Here is a 22,297-nt window from a genome sequence, read left to right as displayed (position 1 = left end):
ATAACCACTGAAAACCCCGAAGAAAACTCCCTACACTTTGTTAACGACTATTTAAACGTATCAATTGACGAAATCACGAAACCAGAACCCAGAATCCGCAATCCCAATTTGTCTACAGAAACCATATTAATCTGCTCGTTATCTCTTTTTATGTGAATAAAAAATGAAATCTTTCAAAAAGAACCAAAACGGTGGGAACTTTGTTTAATGAAAACTCGTTGAGTAAAATATATATATGGTATGTAATGAAGTGGGGGCAACTAAATAGAGTTTCCAAAATATTTAAAAATAAAAAATGACTTTAAGAAGGCTTTTATAGGATTTCAAAATACATTTTTAATAGCTTCGATAGTTTGGAAATACCTGGCTGAAACCATAATCTTTTGGAAATTTGTTAGAAATTCTCCTCGAGAATCTGAGTGGAAATATTCTGTACTATTACTATGGTTTTCACATCCATTTTATTATCTATTTAAACCTTTTTTCCAGTCAAATTATATAAAAACAATATTTTATTGTCAATATAGTTAGATACATTTATTTTTATTACTAAGATAACAGTAATTAACTTGTTATAAACAAAATATAAAGCTAGATTCTAGACAAACGCACTCATGGGCAGGAGTTGGCCCTCCCGATGCGACTGATGGATCCAGGCAGAGTTCAAGACTTTGTCGGCGCTCAGCGTGGAATGGTTACTCAGCCAGTGGTCAAACTTATCGTTGTCCAGGTCAGAAGACATGCAGACGAAGCCCAGATTCAGCTGCGGATCAAATTCGTCGGCCAGTTTGCCGCCGTTTTGCAGGAACAGAAGCTTGCCGAGCTCATCGCCAAGCGGATCGTAGAAGTAGGCATGCAGGTGGCGGAATAGATTCAGTTTCTTCTCGCCGTCCAGCAGCTGATCCTCCAGAGCATTCACCTCAGCAGCGATAATCTCGCAGGAATTCTCTGGTGTAAGCTGAATATCCTTTAGCAGTTCCTGCAGCTCCTCCACACTGGCAATATCCTTGTTGTAGCTATCGCCCAGAAGGTCGAAGCACTCGGCCAGATCCCGCTGCAACGGCTCAGTGGCCGCCAGCAGATCCTTGGGCTTGAGTTCGAGCTCCTGCCGCTGGCAGACCCTCAGCAGCCACTCCATGCGCAGAATGTTGCAGGTGCGCGGCTCCTGAAGGCAGAGTCGCCGGACCAGAAACGTCTCGTCGCCGGCAATGCAAAAGCACTTGGGATCGTTGGGCAGCGGGTTCTCCACGATGCAGCCGCCGTTCTGGGCGACCAGCTCCTGCAGCTGCTGCTTGCTCTGCCGCCCGGCCGATCCGCTCAGTACGCAAAAGCTGAGGCCGTCGAACAACTGGGAGCTGCTCGCCGCCGGGTCCACCGCACAGCGTTTCTCATAGACGGCCAATCCGAGGCGACTCCGCTCCGAGGGCGTCATCCGCAGCTGCTTGCGCTTGGTCGTTACATCCTCTAGGCGCAGCTGCCGCTTGTTCAGCTTCTTGATGGCCGTGGATCCGGCGCACAGGTCGTTGAACTCCTGCAGGGTCATGCACTCGCTCCACGGCTTGTCGTCGCGCTTCGTTTCGGTGCGCGGAAAGTGCAGCGATTTGCGGGTGAAGAAAGCTCCATTTGGCGCCAAATCGGCGGCCTTCACCTGCAGGATGATCGAGTTGTGCGGCTCGATCCAGAGATCGGGGCATCCGGCGCGCTCCTTGGGCTTGTAGTGAAACCACAGCGGCGGCGGCTCCTTAATCACATCATGCCAATGCGGCTTTAGCGTGTGATTTAACACTCCTCGCTGCTTCGTGTTGTTCGTGACCACGCCGATGCTGAAGACCTCCGGCCGACTGGCGCTGCCGGGCGGCGCTGGCTGGAGAACTCCCAGCAGAAAGGAGTCCACGAAGGTGCGCTTGCGGTTGTAGAAGGCGCCAATGATCAGCACATCGAACTCGGTGATCAGACCCTTGATGTACTGGGTGGTAGAATAAATAACTGAATTAAAATATATTACAAAACAAGAGAGAACGCCTATAACTTTTTAATGAATGGTCCGATTTGAAAAAAGTCTTCTACATTTCGATAGGTATAAATATACACAACAAAATTGCATTTATACTTCTCGAAAATCTTTAAAGTTGTGGCCGCCAGACACATTTTAAAATCGTTAGTGGGCGATTGTGGGCGTGGCGCTCGGCTGAAATAAACTTGCGCTGCGTAGGAAGCCCAGGAATATGTGTGGAAAATCCCAACCTTCTAGCTTTTGTAGTTTCCGAGATCTCAGCGTTCATACGGACAGACAGACTCTACGAGTAACGGGTATAAAGACTACTCTTTACTCACATCCGCCTTATCCTTGTACCACCCACCGCCCAGCCTCACGCCCGGCTGATATGTGGAGCCCTGCTTCTTCAGCACAATGCCCTCGGCGTGGGCGTCGAGTGCCTGCTGGAAGAGCTCGTTGAACTCCGCGACGGAGCCGATCTTGCGGCCGCGCATCAGCTGCAGCACGCCCGGCTGCTCGACGAGCATCTTGTGCAGCTTGTACGCCCGCTGCACGTAGCTGTGGTCGAGCAGGCTCTGGCCATTGAAGTACAGCAGATCGTAGACCACGAAGCAGGGCTGCCAGCTGCCCTCGGGCTTCAGGTTCTTCACGTCCGTGTTCTCGCCCTTCTCGCGGAAGCGCAGCTGGCTGGTGTCCCACACCATCATCTCGCCGTCCAGGATGATGGACTCCAGGCCCAGGGGCAGCAGGCTCCTCAGCTTGGGCGTCAGAGTGCCGTGATCGTAGTCGCGTCCAAAGTTGCGCGTGTAGTCCACGCCGTTCCGGGAGATGTACATGAAGCGGCCGCCCTCGATGTGCAGCTGGAAGCGCTCGCCGTCCATTTTGGTCTCCATGTAGAGCACATCCGACTGCATCAGCTCCTGGATGTCGCCGGGAAATCGTTCGCAGAGCATGGGTCGTATCTGATGGAATGGCCGGATGACGGCGTTCAGGTTCACGAACTTCACGGCTGCCTTGCTGTCGTCCAGGTCGCTGCCCCTATCCGCGAGCAGATTGCACACGTGTCCCAAATCGGAGCAGCGCTGGTAGATGTCCTGCGCCCTCGGGTGCAGCACCCCGAAGATCTTCTGCTCGCCGATGCCCAGGCCAAGGCTCTTGAGCAGCAGCCGGATAAGCCACTTCTGCTCCTCGGGCGAGGCCTGCTCGGTGAAACGGACGAGCTGCTGCTTCTTGACCTCCGTGTCCTCGCTGGCGATCGTGTCCAGCATCGCGTGGATGTGCTGCAGGCGCAGATCGCTGGGCGGATTGGAGCACCGCGGCTTGAGGACGGCGTAGACGACGTCGCCGTAGTCGCGGTACATGTTACCGCTGCGGTGCTGCAGCATGAGGGCATCTCGCGCTGAAAAGGAGGAGAGATAACTTGGGTTTATGGAACCTTTACCCACTTACAATCGCCTGGGAGCTGCAGCACCTTGATGTACAGCCTGCCCAGGGCGGTGATCTGCAGGCCATAGGTGTCCCGACCTGTGTCCGCCCCGGGGAGCAGCAGGCGGAGCACCGAATAGAAGCTACTGACCCCGTTCTCCGCCTGGTCGTCGGTCAGGCCCGTTTGCCGGCGAAAGGACTCGCGGTGGCGGCAGAAGGACTCGTAGTAGCTCTTCAGCACCTCCTCCTTGTTGGCCACCTTCCTGGTGGCCTTCAGCTTCTCGAACAGGTCGCAGATGTCGCGGAACTTGATCGTGCTGGCTATATCAGCGCTCATTTTGGCTTAATAATAATAAACAATTTCACCATTTTTTAAACAGCTGTTAGGCAATCGATAAAATATCGATATGCTATTGATATTGCAAGACACGGACTGCCTATCGGTAAACACCCATCCCCAAAAGTGGCGGGAAATCTGTGTTTTTGTTTGGCCAGAGCAATTGTTATTTACATTTAACACTTAGTTTTGATTAAATTACCCGGCAGAATGAGCAAGAAGGCAACGCGCGGCAGCAAACCGAAACCGGAACCGGATGCGGAGGGATCTGGCAAGAAGACAACGGCCGCTTCGCTGAAGAAGGTGATGTTTCTGTCGCAGGAACTGCTGCCCAAGGATGCGGACGAAGGGCGCCTCCGGCTGGAGCGCTTCTTTCACCCTGGCCAAGGGAAGGAGGCGCTGTTCGTCACCCATCCCGATGGCCAGATGATGGAGCTGCTGGAGTACGCGGAGCCGCGTCGCAGTTGGCTGGTGAATAGCGAGGTCTGCTCGAATGGCAGGATCTACATGACCACGCCCGTGGATCCCACGCTCCTGGCCCTCCATCACCTGCGGAAGCACTGTGCTCAGCGTAGGATATATCTAAATTTATTGATAGTATGGATTTTTAAACTGTACCCCTCTTTCCTACAACAGGCGCAATGTCGCTGGACAACATTGCGGTGGAGGAGGCCAGCACCAGCCGCCTGCTCAACGAGATCCTCGCGCCAGAGAGCCTGAAGTGTGTGGCGGATGTGAAGAGCTCCGGCGACCAGCGGTTCTACAAGTACAACCAGGAGCGAACGCTGGCCTGGCTGGCGCTCAAGGCGCGCCAGGTGGCGGGCGTCCTGAAGGAGAAGCAGATCCACTGCGGGCACAGTGCCCAGTCGCAGAACTTCGTGCGCAGCGAGAAGGTGGCGGCGGAAAGTGTCAGCCACGAAATGGACTACACACGCATGGCCTGCGACATTGTGGGCCGCTACTTGGATGCGGATCTGCATGGCCTGCTCACCGCCTACCTGCACATTCCCAGCGAGATTCAGGCGATGGTCGAGGAGAAGGCCGCCGCCCAGAAGCGGAAATCGAAGGCGGGCCAGGACGAGGGCAGCGACTCCAAGAAGATCAAGCTCAACGAGAGCGATGCCGCCGCGAAGCTTAAGAGCAGCGGCCTGGTGGACAGCGACAACGATCCCAATGCCAGCATCACATCGCCCACGTCGGCGGCTCCGCTCAAGGAACGCTCGCTGACCGCCAAGGAAAAGGCCCTGGCCAAGGGCGCCAAGGGCACCAAGAGCATCGCATCGTTCTTCAAAGTGAAGTAGATTTAGGTTTCGGATAAGTTATTAATAGGTTCATGTTTCCTAGCGTGAACTTCCGCTTACAATTTTTTTTGCCACGAATGTTTAACTTTTAACAATCAATTTACTTACATTAGTTTTCATTTTCATAGATTTTTATTATAAAACCTTATAGTGGAAAAGTTTAAATAAGGTTTTTTTTGTTTTTGGGTCTCTTGTGTGTACCAATTAAAGATTTTAGGATAAAAAAAAAAATGTTTTCGTACATAAAAATTTTGGAAAAATATTTTAATTTTTCCTTGATTATTTAAACCTAATCAAATCAGAATATAAATAAATTCTCTATTTAAAAACCGCGCCTATTGAGCTCATGCGCTCTTGAAACATCCCTCTTCATCCCACTACGTAAATTATTATCAGCTGTTTGGGTTGCCAGGCTTATACGGATAGATTACGTTTGACATGGAGTTTTGCCTGTAACATAACTCAAATTAATATTAATCTAAGCTAAGAAAATAAATCACTAGTGATTTAAAATCTCTTTATACGATGCCTAAAAGTATGCTTTTAAAATATACCGTAGCATACTTTTTGACTCCTTCAAAAATAATTTAATTTTTTCAAGTGGGGTGGCAATCCTGGCCTCCAGTTCAAAGCTGCTGGCTTCCTTTGTTTCCGTTTTTGACGCTCAGTTGTTGCTGTGCGCGCTCCCACGTTCGAGGCTAACGGTAGATTCCGCTTTGCGCTGAGATTCGCATTTCGCCACCCCCATTTCCCACCCCGCATCCGCATATCCTGCTGCTGCTGTTGTTGTTGTTGTTTTCTATATGCCTCGATTTTTCGGGCTAACAACAATTACAGCGGTTAAATTGTCTAATTTTCATATCCTTCGAGTGTTTGCTTTACCGTTTTCAAGTTTAAGCTGCAAACGGAAGAAAAAAGAGAGAGTGGCGTCACACGAAAAGAAAATTTTCTTTGGCGTCGTCGAGGTGTTTGTATATGTGCTAGTGTGTGTGTGTGTGCTGGAGCTCTCTCGTGTGTTTGTGTTAGTCAGTGTGGTGTGCAGGAAAATTAATAATACAACAATGAGTTAGCAACAAATTCTCCCTTTCGCTTTCCCGCAGCAGCAGCAGCAACAACAACAGTCGCAACGCACAAAAGCATGCTACGCTAAATTGCATTTGGCGTCTGTCAAGGACAAAACAAAACGCTGTCTGTGTGAGTGCAGCCACAACAACAAGAAACAATAGCAACAACAGCATGTGGCACAAATAACGGAACAGCAAAGTATCAACAGCAGAGGAAGAAAGGAAAAAATAGATAGGAAAACAAAACAAAAGACAGGAACAAATCACACACACGAGGGCAAAGACAAAGAAAAAAACAAACGGAGGCTGCAAAAAAACAAAATTTAAAAAAGGGAGAGGCAAACACACACATATTTACTACCCCGCCCTCCCCTTCACATCCGCCACCCAGGACATTTGGCGCCAGCTCGGGCAGCGACTGCGACGTCGACTGAGGCAGCGGTGGAGCACCATGTGTCTCCATCCCTCTCACGCTCACACGACCGCGCTGCAGTGGCTCCTGCTCTCCTTGTCCCTCTTCTTGGCGCTGCTGCCAGCGAACGTAAGTGCCTTACATTTCGTCAATGTTGCAAAAACAAAAGCTAAAAAAATTTAAGTTCGCTGGAAAAAGAAATATAATTCCTCATTTTAAGATTTTGAATTTGGGAACAGTATATTTTTATCCCTTCCCAATTTTAAAGGCTTTTTTAACAAAATTATAATATTAAATTAACTTATATTTATGAAAAGAGAATTTTCCATTATAAGCCCTATAAACTGTTTACAAAAATATTATAGAGAACATTTTACTTCGGTTTGCCTGTCTTCAATCAACTAAAAATAAAATGTAGAAAGAAAGAAAACACAGGTGCATCAATGTTGCATGCACTCTTGCATTTTAATTTAATTGCGATTGCATTCCCAACGGCAGTAAATGCATTTAATATTTCCACATTTTTTCAATCCTTAAAACAGACAAATAAATAAAAACACAAAAACAAAGAGTCATAACAGTGGGCACTAACTAAGTTCAACTGTCAAAATTTATATACTTTTAAAGCACTTTTTATGTTTTTGTGTTTGGGAAGTTGTTTATTTCGTTTATTATATTATTATGTAGGGACAGAAAACTTAAAAATATCTAGGCAAATTAATTGGAAATTTTTAGCAATCAATGGCATTGTCTTGAAGTGTACTGAATTTATTGCACTATTTTAAATAGTATTGTTATGATTGATAATTGAGCAAAATTCTGAAGAATTCGCTATAAGGTTTTGTGTAATTTTATAATTGAGTGTTAATTTTTAAAGGTCTGAATTTTTTACACATTAAAATAAAATAAAGGGGCCAAGAATTATGACAATTTTTAACAAATATGTTATATTTTTTACAGGTGACGGCTAGATTTTGCGAGGGCTGCAGTCAGGGATGTTGCACCCAGGGCTGCTGCCCACCGTACCAGGGCGGGCCACGCCCCCTGCCGCCCTCCTCGGACTCGCACGTTCTCAATCTGTTCTTCGCCACCCACTGGTTTTTCTGGTAAGTTTGATCATATGATCATATCATATAGGTAATATAGGTAGACCTTCGGATAAAGTAAAAGCCTGTTTTTTTTAAATCTCTTCAAGTTCCATATATTTTCTTCTTAGATTCCGATTATTTTAATTGCAGTAAGAGTGATTTATTTATTTACTACGATAGTATGTACATTTGGCCATGGTCATGGTTGCATTTGTTTTTCTTTTTGGGGATTCCCCGGAGGTCGCCTGCAAGGCCGTTCAATGGGGGGCGTTGGGTGGTGGGTTGTGGGGTACTGGGTACTGGGTCGGACTTCCAGCTGATTGGCATTGTGTGCCATGCGAGATATTATTATTATTGGCAGCAAAGGTGGCGCCCAGCGCCGGGGTTGCGTCAAGTCAAAAGTCGAGTCAAGTCGAGAGGCTTATGCAAGCTGTACCACCCCCTACCACCCCCGTTTCCCTCCCTTGGGGGCCGTGGAAATGGCAATGCCAACTAATGAGACACAAGCGGAACCCGCCCGCCACCCTGCTCATATAATCCCATCTCTCGGCCACCGAAAAGGCAAACAAATTTCAGTCGGAATTCGATTACGGGCACAGCAGGACACGGATCCGTACATCCGCATATCCGCATCCGCATCCGGAACCGGCCAAATGGGCTTCTTCATTCAGTCGCGCCAGCTGCAAACCGAGCAGTGAATGATCCTCACTTTCTCACCTTCTAAAAGAAATAAACAAAATATTTTTACTAAAGATCAGTCAAAAAAATTGATAATCTTTTGACTAGTGACGAAATCAGTGCTTAGCTAAAGCCTTTAAAATAGCTAGAGACTAGACAAGAAATTTGGAGGCTATAGCTTTAGTAGTTTGGGATCTGTATTTGACTTGCAAAATTGAAAAGACACTTTTATATGAATAGAATTTTGATACAATACATTTTCCCTGCAGGTGCGTTGTGGTTGCCATCATCTTGGCCATCCTGTGTGCCTACTCGCTATGGAAGAAGCGGCGGACCCTGTGCGGCTGGGGCTTCAATGAGCACCACACCCAATCCGAGGGAGATTCGGCCGGTTCCTGCTATGCTCCGCCCCAATACAGTCGCTGCAACTCGTTTCACCATCCGCCGCCGCCCTACACGGAGGTAATTATTATGGGAATGGATTGGATTTATCCAGGAAATATAATTTCAAAATTTAAAATACCCTCAGGTGACCTCCAAACCGGACCTGTATCCGCTCGTCTTCACCTGCAACAGCGACTCGGGCAACGGCAAGGGCAACGGCAGCTCCAGCTACCTGATGGTCCAGTACTTCCGCAACTACATTGTCCGGCCGGCGGCGGGCGGTTCCCTGAGCGCCGCCAGCACCGTCGACTCCCTGAGCTCCAGCTTCATCTGCAACGCGAACGAGGCGAACACCCTGGTGCCGCCGCCCTATTCCCGGGCAGCCAGTCCGGAGCTGGGACTGCATCACTACGTGGCCCATGCCCATGCCCATGGCCATGGCAACAGCAGTCACCTCCGATCGATGGAGCAGCCTGTGCCGGCAGGTGCTCCGCTGGCCTCCGTGCACTACGCCATGCCGCGATCGGCCTCCCAGCTGGTGGAGACGGACGCCTATCAGCCGCGACTGATGCCCGCCCAGCAGGCGGCGCAGCACTACGCCACCGTGGCACTGGGCAGTGCTCCGGGCGGAGGGCCGCTCTACAGCACCCGGCTGCACGCCTCCCACGAGGAGGGAGTGGGAGTGGGCATGGGCGTGGGCGTGGGCTACCTCCAGTCGCAGAGCGATCAGCACTTCCGGTACATGGCCAACAGCAGCAGCAGCCTGAGCGACATCTTTGTGAACACCAGTTGTGTGGCAGGTGGGTGTCGGATAACGCAAATTCTTAAGCGTATCTTTTAGCATTTAATTTGCATAGTTCAAATCAGTGTGTATTTTTGGTGTAAGACCATTTTTGGCCAAGTAACAGCAAAAAAACAGACAAACAAAATTCACATTTTACCAAAAATCCAGAATCTAATTTTTCACAAAAAAATAGTTCGTAATAGTCCGTAACAATGGAAATATTAATCCAAATATAGATTGTCATACCTTTCTGAACTCGTTGTTAAATTTCCTATCGATTAACATTTAAACCTTGACATTTTATTTATTTTTAATTTTTCGCAAAAAATCATGGGGTAAATTTTATTTTTCCAAGATCACCCGGAAAGTGTCATGGATTTATTTATTACTTTGTTATCTGTTCAAAACACCGCGAATTCTTAAGCATAAGAGAAACAAGTTTAATCCAGGTTGTTTTTTATATACATTTATAGAACTAAAGAAGTTTTTCCCCACGTGAACTTTGTGGTTTTGTTTTGGACTAATTGGCCTAAAAAATATATTGTATTATAATTTCATTTGACTTAAATCGCTTTAAATAACTTTAAACGCGAATTCTTTAGCTAAAGAGAAACTACAGATCACTCAAAAACAATGTGAAAGTGAAGCGAATTCTTTAGCATAAACTAGAGACAATAAACTTTCAGGCTTTGGTCTTGGAATAACAAACCTAATAAATATATTCCTCTTACTAACAATTGTAAATAAATTATTAATAATAAATAAATAACTAATTCCACCTTGCAGGAATGCTGCCAGAAAGTGGAGGACCAGGCGGTGCCGCCCAGGGCGTGGAGAGTGGAGCAGCCACGCAGGCGGCCTCCCTGAACAGCCTGGCCATGGGCGGCCTGGGCGGATCGGTCACCGGCGGCACCGGGGCCTCCGGAGGAGCCGGCACCCCGGTGATATACAGCAACGGCTGCATCCAGCCCAATCCGCTGCACAGCCTGGAGAACTGCTGTCAGCCGTCGGCCCAGGTGTCCGGCGTGAGCAGTCTGGCCAACATCGGGACGCCGGGATCGCCGCCGCAGGCCACCAGTCCGACGGGCGAGGTGCGCGAGATTCTCGACCAGATCCGCCAGCTGCAGGCGGGCGTCAGCTACGAACAGCTCCTGCTGAGCGGAGCGGGCGGCGGGGCCAAGCCGCGGCTGCAGCACACGCTGTCGACGCCCTCGAACTCCCAGCAGGTGCTGCAGCCCATCCTGACCACATCCGCGTCCATTTCCGGCGGCAGCAGTGGGCGGAGTAAAAAGTTCTTCACCTCGGGCAGCAGCAAGGCGCAGCCGAACAAGGCTCTGTACATACCGATGGCGGCCATCGGAGGCTCCTCCGGCTCCGGTTTGGGATCGGGATCGGGATCGGGAGCGCAGCGCTGCGTGCTGAAGAGTCCGGTGAGCAGTGTGGTCAGCGGGGCCAGCTTCTTTGTCAACCGGGGACGAGTGGCGCGCAAGGGCTGGATCACCCGATCGGCGCCCACCACTCCGGGCAGCGCCCTGCCCCCCAATCGCCTGGGCGACGACAGTCCGCTGCTGCTCAACGAGCACGACGAGGAGGAGGAGGAGGAGCAGGAGCAGCGGGATCGGAATCGAAATCAGGAGGATACCGACACCGAAACGGAGGCGGAGGCCAGGAACCATCGTCGCCAGCATCGCCATCATCGCAGTAAAGGCCATCGCAGCCATCGCCATGGACAGCTTGAATAATAGTGGGCGTGGTCGTTGGAATCGCCAGTGTCATTTAGTAGTTGTTGTTGTAGCTCAAGGTTCTCCTTTAGAAATAAGCTTTTAAACGAAAGTGGAGAAGGCTTTTGGGGGCCGGCAGCACGCTTCTTAGTCTGAGGAATCCCGAGTTCCGTTTGTAGTTCTTATAATTTAGTACCTCTAATTTGTATGGTTTTTTAAAGTTCTTAAAAGTTTCGTTAAGAAAATGGCTAACTTTCAAAAATATATGGGCACTTCCAAATAAAAGTCCACCAAGCCAAAAACCTTGAAACTTGAATAAAACATATTTCCAATTGATTTTGCGCCGATATTAGTTTCTAATTAGTTGAATACTGAGCTTAACTACAAATTTGGAGTATAGTTTGATTATTTTTATGACAAACCCCACCAATATACGCAAAAATCAGTTTTTGGCTATTTTTTTGATATTTTTTGGACCTGTCTTCTGTTGTAAATTTATCCTATAGGAATGCTAATATGTGACATTTTTCTGTACTGAATGCTTCATTCACATGCTAAACTATTAAGTTAAATGCAAAACATCCAGCAATTGAGAGATAGAGGTAAAGAAATCCGCTATACAAAACAGTCGGAAAAAATGTCCCGAGCGACATGTCCCGAGCGAATGTGGTTGAAACTGCATAAAAAAAAAACGGCAAAGAATTTTTGAGTAAAACCAAAAGCATTTCACAGCGACATGTTTGAACTACATTCTAAAAAAAATCGCATTCAAATATTCCATCAGAATTCGCTAATTTCTGGTGTTGTATGAACTTCCCCGAAATCCACTTCTATTTTTGTCCCGAGCGAATACGGCAGTTTTTTACCGATATCTTAAAAACTAAAAGTGGTACAAAATCAAGACTTTTACCAAAAATAGAGCTTGGGAAGAGTGAAAAGAAAAGCCCATAATTAAAATTAAAATCCATTGTTTTACAATTTTTTTTCAACTTTAAAGGTGTGCAAATGTCCCGAGCGACATTTTGGAAGTGCCCATATATTTAAATTTCCAAATTAATATTATTACCAAAGACCATTTGTAAGATTTCTACGGGGAAAACATTTTTAAAACTTTTCAATTATAATCAAATTTAAAATTTTGCTACTTTTGCAAGCAGTATTATTTGCAATGTGAAATGTAAGGCAGTAAGTCAGTTAAATGTAAGAACATATAGAATAGGCTAACAATGTTTTGTGAAATTTTAAACTGAAAGAAAGACGTTAAAGAAAGATGTTAAACTTTGATTAACATTCTCCAAGAGTTCCGACAATAGTTCAATAAAACTATCCATTATTTCATCAAGCAGTATTATTAACCAAACCTACCAGAAGTATATGCTTATTTATACCCACGAGATTACTCATTTCTATTTAAAATTTAAAATTCGAAATGTCTGTTTGTTGAGCTTCCGTGGTTAGATAAACAATTTAGATATACAAATAGCTGTCATTAGGTTCGAATAGTCTAGCGATTGCGAGATAGAAATATTTAAATGAAACATTCAAAATTTGCAAAAAGCTGCGAAGGTTTCAAGACATTCGATGACTTTGATTTTCAACCTTTAACGATTAAAGCTTTTAGGAAGTATCCTTCAATTTCAGACTTACCGAAACAGATTTTATAAAACCTTTATTTAAAGTTTGCTTGGAAACTTAAAAAAAAGAGGAAAAATTGCACAAAAGATTTAAATCAATATAGGGTATGTGGTATTAAATTAAAAACAAAAAAAACCCAAGAAAACCAAAAAGAGCAAGTAAATTAAAAGGAAAGAGAGCCAGTTTTGTCGCCTAGATGGAGATTTTGTAAGTAAATAGTTAAGATTATAAGAATTTGTTCACACACCAATAATAATAAAGCAAACTCGTCACGTACTTCAGTTCAAGGAAGTCCCCCTGAAAAAGCTTATGTGAAATATGCAAAACTGTGCAGGCATTCGGTTGGAAATTAAGGCACAAGCACTAGACGGAAAATCTAAATTAAATTATCTCTAAACATAAAATACCAAATGAGACTAAGGGGTCACGATCCGGGGAATAAAAGGAAAAGTTTGAATGCAGCAGTGCCTTTTCAACTACATAAACCACAAGTTTGGGTCATTTAAAGATACAAGATGGAACCAGAAAATAGAGCTAACTCATCCGAGACAGAAACAGAAATCAGAAAACAGAAACAGACACGAAAGAAAACAATCCAATGGACAAGGCAATATTTATAGATCCGCTTAGACATTAGATATATGATAACTACCCGTATGTGTATGTGACAATTACTTTAAGTGAATTTTACAATTCATTGATATTGATTGATATTTTCCTTAGATGGTTTCGTTGGGTCCTTTGTCGATCGGTTTTTCTGGCTTATTTAAACACGATCCCGTTCGAATATCTGTGCTTCAATACATATACCTATATAATTAAACAATTAATTAATAAACTAGCATAGTGAAACTGAAGGCGTTCAAGGCATAAATCTCCAAAAGCAAGTGAATTGTTGTAAAGTCGGATAACGAAAACAAAGCAGAACTAAGAAGGCAACTTAAGTCAAATATACAAATTCAAGAATTCAGCTAAAGTGTGTTTACTTTTTTATTGCCCTGTAGAGGGTATTATAATTTTATACCTGAATATTTTTTTTTTAGATTTCACACCATTTAAAAATATATAAAAATTAAAAATTCCCACGTTTGATTAAAACTCTCGTCCATATTCCAACTTATTTATTATCATATATATTTATATATTTATTATCTTATAAGCTCGCACAATAATCTTCAACAGGGCTTGAACTTTGAATCGGTAAGATTTACAAAAAGTCTAAACAACAAACAATTGACTATATATAGGGGGACGCCTAATCTTAATACAATAGTAATGCTTGACCATAATCTGCCATCGACTGCGAAAGAAATGATAAGCTGGCTAGATTTCTAAATTCGTACGTAATGCTAATCAGTTTATACACTCATATATAATCGTAACGAGTACTCAGGAACCGGGAAAAGATAGTTGGGTCTGAGCGATCCTTGAAATGAGCTACTGAATGGTATTTTCACTTGATTTCTACCTCAAAACGATATCATTTGATATTAAAAGGGTTCGATTTTAAAGAGAATTATAATCTTATACCCACTTCTTTTTCGTATATTTTACTATTTTATTTTATTTTATTTAACGAAACATTAATACCGAACTTAGTTAGATTTTATGTTTGTGTACCTATTTACACCATATATTTTTGTTTAAGGTTTTATGGATTATCAGGATCTTTGAGAAAAGCAGACCCTTAAAAATAGTTTCTTATAAGTATTTTTTATATTGTTATTTTATATTATATGTTTTTAGATAATCTTTATATTTAAATTACAATTAAAATATATATTCATATCAGGATGATCTCTCCAAGGATCAAAACGATCCCAAAGGCATATAAATTTATTTTAAAAATTCATTATATAGTCTGATGGACTACTGGGACTCCATATACTAGAGGTGTAGGGTGTAGACCACCGGGGGGATCAAAGAGCCAACTTCGCAGGCCGCTCTCAGTGATCCGCGAGTAGTTTTCGACCAGACCTCGACTCGACCGCAATGGACACCTTGCTGGCTGGCTGGACGCAATCCGGGGACTTCCTGCAGGACAAGTGGACCTCTCTGCTGGACACCGTGGGCGAGGATGCGTGGCGCCTGTGGGTGGTGGGCAGCACGCTGGTCATCTTCTCCGTCTACTGGCTCTACGCGGGCCTCTTCACGCTGATGGACATCACGAATCGTCCGCGCTTCCTGCGCAAATACAAGATCCAGCCGGGCCAAAATGAGCCAGTGGATCTGGCCAAGCTCTGGAGCGCCGTCAAGATCGTCCTGCTCAATCTGACGGTGGTCAACTTCCTGGCCTGCTGGGCGGTATACGAGCTGGTCTACAAGACGGAGAACAGCCAGGACATCCGGGAGCTGCCCACCTTCAGGAGATCGCTGCGCGACCTGGCCGTCTTTGTGGTTCTGGAGGAGATCATGTTCTACTACGCCCACCGGCTGCTCCACCACCGCTCGGTGTACAAGTATGTCCACAAGAAGCACCACGAGTGGACGGCCCCCATCGCCGCCATCACGCTTTATGCTCATCCCGTGGAGCATGTGGTGGCCAATCTGCTGCCGGTGGCCACCTCCATCGCCCTCCTGGGCACCCACGTGGCCCTGGCCTACGTGATCTTCGCCCTGGCCATCGTCAACTCGATGAGCGACCACACGGGCTACAGCTTCCCCTGGTCGGCGGGATCGGTGCGGTTCCACGACTACCACCATGCCAAGTGGGTATCCTATGTGTGTTCCTTGCCATGGTCATAATCCTCTCGTTATCCCCTCTTCTCTTCCAGGTTCAACTACAATTACGGAGTGCTCGGCCTGCTGGACAAGCTGCATGGCACATATCGCACTCCTGCGGACCAGAAGAAGGCTCCTGTGTCCAGGATAAAGAAGTCCAAGAAGAAGTCTAGTTAGTCCCAGTCTCCCGTTTATTTGTTTTTTATGTTTAGCAGCACATATTTTGTTTTTTTTTTCTAGAGAAAATAATAAAATTAATGTTTAAAAATCGAATTATTCTAGTTTGACATTATAAAATCAAGAACACAAAACTAGTTTATATTTTTTAAATTTTTAATTTTAAGTTTTCAAGAAGAAGAATTATTTTATATATTAAAAGTGTATTTTTAAAGGTCCTATAAAAGGGTTCATCAGATGATCTTGTATAAAAATTGTACCAGGATTTGACGCTATATTAAATTATGAAACTATTTTTTTTATTGCATATATCATAGCCTACAAATTTCAGAAAAAATTATTAAACAATAAGACCTCTTTATAAAAGCCAAATAAAACTTTAAATATTTATAAAGAGGAGATAGTTGCCTAGATTTGTTGCTCCCAAAATGTTACTAACCATTTTTACAACCTCCGATTTAATGTTTGGATCTTGAGTTCAGATTTAAGTAGTGCCCTCCCCAAATGGCTGGTTTATTGCTGATGGTGCGCACCTGTACGAAAAGTGCTTATCGCCGCAGAGACCCCCCTCCTTATCGGCGGGCGAATAAAACGATAAAGTCGAAAATCGAGGCGTTCTCTACAGATATGGGTTTATTGGGTGTCGCGGAGCAGGGCGCCGTCGTCCAGGCCGGCGATCCACTCGCAGATCCTCTTGAAGAACTCGGCGTCCGCCAGCTCGATGATGCGCACGTTCTCCGGATTCTTGCCCCACTCCCGCAGGTGATCGAGCACCATCTGGCCACGGGTGTGGGTGCCCCGCAGGTCGACGGTGGCGTGCCAGGTGCTGTGCCGCCGGATCAGCCGGTCCTCGAAGAGCCAGGCGGCCACCACGATGGCGTCGCAGGGGTTCCACGTGTCGAACCCGAACTGCTCGATCATCGGCAGCCACTGGGCGGCCTCCACCTGGTTGAGCATGGTGATCGCCGGATGCCCGGCTTCCTTGGCCCTGGCGGCGAACTCCTTCAGGCGCCAGTTCTGTAAGGGATTAGGTGCCATTATATATGTGTTACTATTATTATTATTACTATTACAATTATTAAATAATAATATATTTAACTGATTATCGTTTAAAATTATTAAAATATGGTGAATTGTATAGGTACAAAAGTGGAATTAATGCCCGAAAAAAATTAAATATAAAATCATCAATATTTTAATGATATTATATTGAGTTCTCAAAAAAACTATATTGTTAAGGACTTAAAAAAACCTATCTTTATAAAAAATCTTAAAGAAATAATCTCAAAACAAATTCTTTTTTCGTAAAACCTAAAACATGTTATTTAATACACAAAAAGCTTGGTAAAATCTTGAAAGAAAATTATAAAGTGTACATCTTTAAGAATTTATAGGGCTCTGCCATATAATATGATTTATGTAGTTATCTAAAGTCACGAAAGAATTAAATCAGTTTATGTGTGGCAAGCAAAAATGTGTACTCTAAGCAAACAATTCGTATAATATCTTAATATCTATGTTTATCTGGATGGCCAGATAGCTGGGAAAACCCGAGGATGTGCCGTACTCACAATGGGTATGTTGAATCTATCCGGGAGACAGGGCTCCCATGGCAGGACGGTGACGGGACAGCGGGTCTTCAGCAGCACCGTGTACGCCGCCTCCGGATCCGAGTGGAAGTTGAACTCCGCGGAGCGCGAGGAGTTGCCCACGCCCTGGTAGTTGCCGCCCATGATGAACAGGTCGCGGAAGTTCTTCCCGAACCCGTCGCCGTACATCGTGTAGCCCAGGGCGAGATTCGTCAGGGGACCGACGGCGAAGAGGGTGATCTGCTTGGGCCTGGCGCGGCAGAGGTCGTGGATGGCGGTCACCGCGTGCTCCGGCCGCACGATCTCCTCCAGCGGAGCGCAGTCGTCGGCCGAGAGGCAGTCCCCGAATCCGTCGCGGCCATGGAAATACTTCTTGTGTTCCGTGGAGGGAATCAGGGGATGCACGGCGCCCAGGTAAATGGGAACCTGCAATTGGTGGGTATTTGTGAGTCAGATTCGGCGAAAAGTAAATATAAACTTAAGTTGGGATAACACTAGTTCATAAAATAAATTTCTAATCAGTTTTATATCTAGAATATATTATAAAATAATGTTTGATATTGCAATAATTGATCCATATTTCAAGATATTACAGTACATTTTACTCTATTATGAATTTCAAACTAATATAAAATGAATACTTATATTATCAGATTAAGGTACGAAGATCTTTATAAACTACATTACATTAAAGCTAAAGTGTCTTTGTTGCTAGATTCAAAAAGATTCCGGAGACAGCCCTAATTGTTATGATTTCTTTGTTGTATTTTATATATTATATGTACACAAATAAAATGATATGATTCAGTATTTAATGTTTACGAATTGTTGTGAAATTTTTAGAGTATACGAAATCTATATAAAATACATAAATAATAGAGTTATACCATTTTATGTTTCCAGAATAAAGTTGCTTAAAATTGGTTTGTAAATAAATTAAAAAAGAAATTCTATTATTTACATTTTCCATTTAATTTCAAAACAAGAAAAGGAAAATTTTAAAATATTTTTTTCTGAAGCTTATATTTTTCCCTTTTCTATATTTTCTTTCTGTGCACTTGAATTTATTCTTATTCATATTTATATTTACGTCTGTGCGCTTGCAGGCATCCAGAATGCGTCGCATGTTGCGGGCCGCGTTCTCCCGACTGGTGTTGCCGCATCCCATGGTGGTGACGGCCAGGAGGTGGATCCCGTGGCTCTCGGCCGCATGGAGCAGCAGGAGCAGGGCCCAGGCGTCGTCGCTCCCGCCATCGCAGTCGAGGATCGCGTACCGGGGGGATGATGTGCCTCCTCCACTGCCGTTTTTCACTGTGCGTCCGTCCGCCATCGCCGGCAATTGGTGAATGTGCGCGAACGGCGGACTACGGACTACCCATATGCAATACACATACGGCAATCATCTGTTCGCCGCCGGACATCGTCTATCGGCTGTGGGTTCTCTGGGTTCTAGTGGTACTGGTACTGGTACTGGTACTGGGGCACTACATTACCAGAGTGCCGTATCATGGAATTTCATAACGCTCTCGCCTGCCTTTTCACATTTCCCATTTCACATGCGGTGCGCGATATGTCGACTCTCGACTGCCGACCATGTGTGCAATTCATATCTGCGCTGTATTTCACGTTCGTTCTGGGCGAGAGCGGGACAAACGGATAAGATGTGTGGGAACACTGTCACCTATAAGGTCGCCGGCCAAATACCCTAACTTTCGAACCGCTTTTAGTACTGAGATTTTTCAAATTATAGGATAATATGATAACGATTTATTTGCAACCTTAAAATAAATGGTCAAATATTTAAGCCTGCTAATAAAAAAAAAATGCTAATTCTATTGTAACTTCTGCCTTATCAATGGACAATTCCAGGAATCCGTTGAAATAGGGAAGAATTTTTCAAAATTTACAATTTAATTCAATGAATGATTTATTTGCAACCTTAAAATAAATGATCTAATATTTTAGCCTGCTAATAAAAAATAAAATGAATATTTTTAGAATGCAAGAAGAGCTTTAAAATAAAATAAGGTGACAACTCTGGTTTGCAATAATGCAAGATCATCTAGCTAATTCTATTGTAACTTCTGCCTTATCAATGGACACTTCCAGGAATCCGTTGAAATAGGGAAGAATTGTTCAAAACCCAGAGCAAATTAAATTCTCAATTTAATTCAATGAATGATTTATTTGCAACCTGCCTGCTAATAAAAAATAAAATGAATATTTTTAGAATGCAAGAAGAGCTTTAAAATAAAATAAGGTGACAACTCTGGTTTGCAATAATGCAAGATCATCTAGCTAATCGTACTGGAACTTCTGTTAGACATTCCAGAAATCCGTTGAAATAGGGAAGAATTTTTTAAAACCCAGAGCAAATTGAATTCACAATTTAATTCAATAATTCCCGGAGGCGGGATCCGAGATCCGAAGGGCAACTGGAACCACTATTGTAACCAGCATGGTAATCAAGTTGCGGCAGGTCGTCGCGATAATAACGAACCATAATGAGAATCGTCGGACGTCGCCCACTTGCGACACTTGAATTAATCTAGATTCTAGAATGCCAGACGCAGACGGGAGGTACATCTTATAAATGTACTTACAAACCTACAAACAATCCATACATGTAGGAAAATGAGCGTGGAACACCCACTTAAGTCGTTAAACGCCTTTGCTCTATTTGCATAGTCTTTTTTGATTAACGACCGTTGCGATAGAGTAAACTATACGAAAGTTTGCTTTACATTGCACACCTAAAATGGGAAGGAGATTAAAAAACTCCCGTATTTTGTATATTTTGTTCTAATTTCGAAAGGGCAAAATAATATTCAGTTATTTGAAAATTTTGTATTTAATATTTAGACATTTTTAGAACTAAGTCGTTGATTATTTTGATAATTTGTAAAATTATTAATATAAAAAACGAATAATAAAACAAATAAATATATATATTAGTAAGTAAAAAAAACTTAAATATCTTGTAAGCTAACGGAATCCAAAAATAATGGTTTAATTTGGAAAGAAATTCAATATTTAGTTATGAAAGCACAAATAGAAACCATTTGTATTATTTTTAAATTTATTTATTCTATTTATTTATAAGAATTCCTAGAGCAACAAGCTGGAGCTTAAAATTTATAGCACTAGTTACTAACATTTTTTATTATCACGTTTATAAAAATATTCCATATGAATATTCCATTTATTTATAGGAATTCCTAGTGCTACAAGGTGCAGTTTATATTTTGGAGTAGTAACATTTTACATTTACACGTTTATAAAATTAATATCTTTGTTAGCATTTGTATATATTTTTATTTATTTTTAAAACTTAAGTACTTTTATTAACACCTGTTAGGTTGCAATAACAGCGGCTTGCAATTTCACCACTCGGGAACAGCTGGACTTACAGAAGGCAAACTCACCACTCTACTTTCCAGATGTTTGTAATTGAAAGATCTAGCAGGTAAGTTTACTTAAATATATCTAAATAACTAAGGTAAAATGTTTATTTTATTGCAGAATTGAGGCGGGGAGTGTGCAGGGCAGTCTGCAGATCCTATCAAAAAGATCTATTATAATGCCGAACCCAAAGAGGACCCCGTGTGACTTTCACCTGTGATAAGTGATTAGTGATAAGTGATAAGAGGCAACCCACTAAGCTAAATACTAAATACTACTACCTAATATTCGGTGGCAACGATGGGAACCACCGGCCATTCGCCAGCGAAGCGATAGTAATCGATAGCAGCGAGCAGTTTTGTTTTATTGCCGAAAATCTCGCCATGGAGAACAAGAATCGCCTCGTGGTCTACGACTGCGACATCGGAACCGACGATGCCTGGGGCCTGGCCATGATGCTGCGGGCGGAGGAGGTGCTCCTGCCGGGCGGCCGGCGCTCCAAGGTGGTGGCCATCACGACGGTGAACGGGAACACGGACGTGGAGAACGGGACGCTGAATGCCCTGCGGGTTCTGCACACCCTGAACAGGCGGGATGTGAGTTTGTGATCCTTTAAAGAAACTATCCACTATCTACATCCCTTCCTTTGGCAGGTGCCCGTTTTCAGGGGCTGTGCCGACTCCATTGTGCCGCGCACCTGGCAGTACACCTACCGATTCCACGGGCAGGACGGCTTCCACGATGTGGGCAACTATCCGGAGGTGAATCTGGAGCAGGAACTGCAGCCGGAGCACGCCGTCAATGCCATGTACCGCCTGGCCAGCGAGAATCCCGGCCAGGTGGACTTTCTGCTCTGCGGCCCGCTGACCAACTTTGCCAATTGCATAAATTTGTATGGCAGCGCGTTTCTGGACAAGATCGGCGGCGTCTACATAATGGGCGGCAACATCTTCGGCAAGGGCAACGTGACCAAGAGCGCCGAGTTCAACTTCATGATGGATCCCGAGGCGGCGCACATCACCCTGGAGCGCCTGCGTCGGCCGGCCCTCATCCTGCCCTGGGAGCCCTGCATCGACGGCGAGCTGGGCGTGACCCTCGACTGGCGCCTCAACGTCCTGGGCGCCGTCGAGCATCCCTTCGTGGAGCTGCTGACCCGCGCCGAGCGCTCGATGCTGGAGCCGCGCGGCTTCGTCAAGTGGATCAGCTGCGACTCCCTGCTGACGGCCGCCTACCTCTTCCCGGAGGCGATGATCGACGACCAGCGGGACTACTACGCCACCGTGGAGCTGAGTGGCCTCCACACCCGTGGCCAGATGGTGCTGGATCACCTGCGCGGCCGCACGGTGGACGCCACCCATGGGAAGCCGAGCAATGTGCGCGTCGTGAGGCGCCTCAAGGGCGAGCATTTCCGCACGATCATCGGCTGGACGGGATTCCTGCCCAACACCGATGTCGCACATCTTTGTGTCTGATATATCTATAGTAATACATGTGTATATTATGAAGATAAAACCATGTCTTTAATTTTTTCGAGAATATTTAGGTACTAAGAGTACCAGACAATAAGTTATTTGTTAGCTGGG

General features: G+C 44.7%; 6 protein-coding genes across 10 annotated transcripts; 4 read left to right on the top strand and 2 right to left on the bottom strand.

The window, feature by feature from the left end:
- Positions 1-510: 510 nt before the first annotated feature.
- DNAlig4 (DNA ligase 4) lies at positions 511-3,797 on the bottom strand. The gene is made up of 3 exons (XM_017160605.3): positions 3,446-3,797; positions 2,335-3,395; positions 511-1,966 (listed from the first exon to the last, which is right to left on the bottom strand). The coding sequence occupies exons 1-3, from the start codon at positions 3,756-3,758 to the stop codon at positions 599-601; spliced, it is 2,742 nt and encodes a 913-aa protein (XP_017016094.2). The 5' UTR covers positions 3,759-3,797; the 3' UTR covers positions 511-598.
- A 98-nt stretch (positions 3,798-3,895) lies between these two features.
- LOC108070176 (ribonuclease H2 subunit B) lies at positions 3,896-5,132 on the top strand. Its single transcript, XM_017160541.3, has 2 exons — positions 3,896-4,329; positions 4,395-5,132. Exons 1-2 carry the CDS (start codon positions 3,969-3,971, stop codon positions 5,057-5,059), a joined length of 1,026 nt encoding a protein of 341 aa, XP_017016030.2. The 5' UTR covers positions 3,896-3,968; the 3' UTR covers positions 5,060-5,132.
- Positions 5,133-5,673: 541 nt separating this feature from the next.
- Positions 5,674-11,674, top strand: LOC108070214 (uncharacterized). Of its 5 annotated transcripts, none has more exons than XM_017160601.3 (6): positions 5,674-5,763; positions 6,160-6,664; positions 7,496-7,641; positions 8,571-8,763; positions 8,831-9,485; positions 10,256-11,674. In XM_017160601.3, exons 2-6 carry the CDS (start codon positions 6,575-6,577, stop codon positions 11,209-11,211), a joined length of 2,040 nt encoding a protein of 679 aa, XP_017016090.2. In that variant the 5' UTR covers positions 5,674-5,763; positions 6,160-6,574; the 3' UTR covers positions 11,212-11,674. The 5 variants fall into 5 exon arrangements, with proteins under 5 accessions (XP_017016090.2, XP_070075326.1, XP_017016091.2 ...); XM_017160602.3 differs by having other exon boundaries at positions 5,740-5,763; positions 6,163-6,664; XM_017160603.3 differs by lacking the exon at positions 5,674-5,763 and adding an exon at positions 5,835-6,024 and having other exon boundaries at positions 6,163-6,664.
- A 3,134-nt stretch (positions 11,675-14,808) lies between these two features.
- On the top strand, positions 14,809-15,730 carry LOC108070178 (fatty acid hydroxylase domain-containing protein 2). Its single transcript, XM_017160542.3, has 2 exons — positions 14,809-15,533; positions 15,600-15,730. The coding sequence occupies exons 1-2, from the start codon at positions 14,818-14,820 to the stop codon at positions 15,721-15,723; spliced, it is 840 nt and encodes a 279-aa protein (XP_017016031.2). The 5' UTR covers positions 14,809-14,817; the 3' UTR covers positions 15,724-15,730.
- On the bottom strand, positions 15,715-18,906 carry LOC108070217 (nucleoside hydrolase). The gene is made up of 3 exons (XM_017160606.3): positions 18,403-18,906; positions 17,295-17,738; positions 15,715-16,740 (listed from the first exon to the last, which is right to left on the bottom strand). Exons 1-3 carry the CDS (start codon positions 18,640-18,642, stop codon positions 16,357-16,359), a joined length of 1,068 nt encoding a protein of 355 aa, XP_017016095.2. The 5' UTR covers positions 18,643-18,906; the 3' UTR covers positions 15,715-16,356.
- A 1,928-nt stretch (positions 18,907-20,834) lies between these two features.
- Positions 20,835-22,226, top strand: LOC108070208 (nucleoside hydrolase). The gene is made up of 2 exons (XM_017160593.3): positions 20,835-21,310; positions 21,368-22,226. Exons 1-2 carry the CDS (start codon positions 21,098-21,100, stop codon positions 22,184-22,186), a joined length of 1,032 nt encoding a protein of 343 aa, XP_017016082.2. The 5' UTR covers positions 20,835-21,097; the 3' UTR covers positions 22,187-22,226.
- The last annotated feature ends 71 nt before the right edge of the window (positions 22,227-22,297 follow it).

The sequence above is a fragment of the Drosophila takahashii genome, chromosome X (assembly GCF_030179915.1).
Source record: "Drosophila takahashii strain IR98-3 E-12201 chromosome X, DtakHiC1v2, whole genome shotgun sequence".
Taxonomy (NCBI): domain Eukaryota; kingdom Metazoa; phylum Arthropoda; class Insecta; order Diptera; family Drosophilidae; genus Drosophila; species Drosophila takahashii.
Note: the sequence above shows the minus strand (reverse complement) of the source record. Positions and strands in the feature narration are given on the sequence as shown.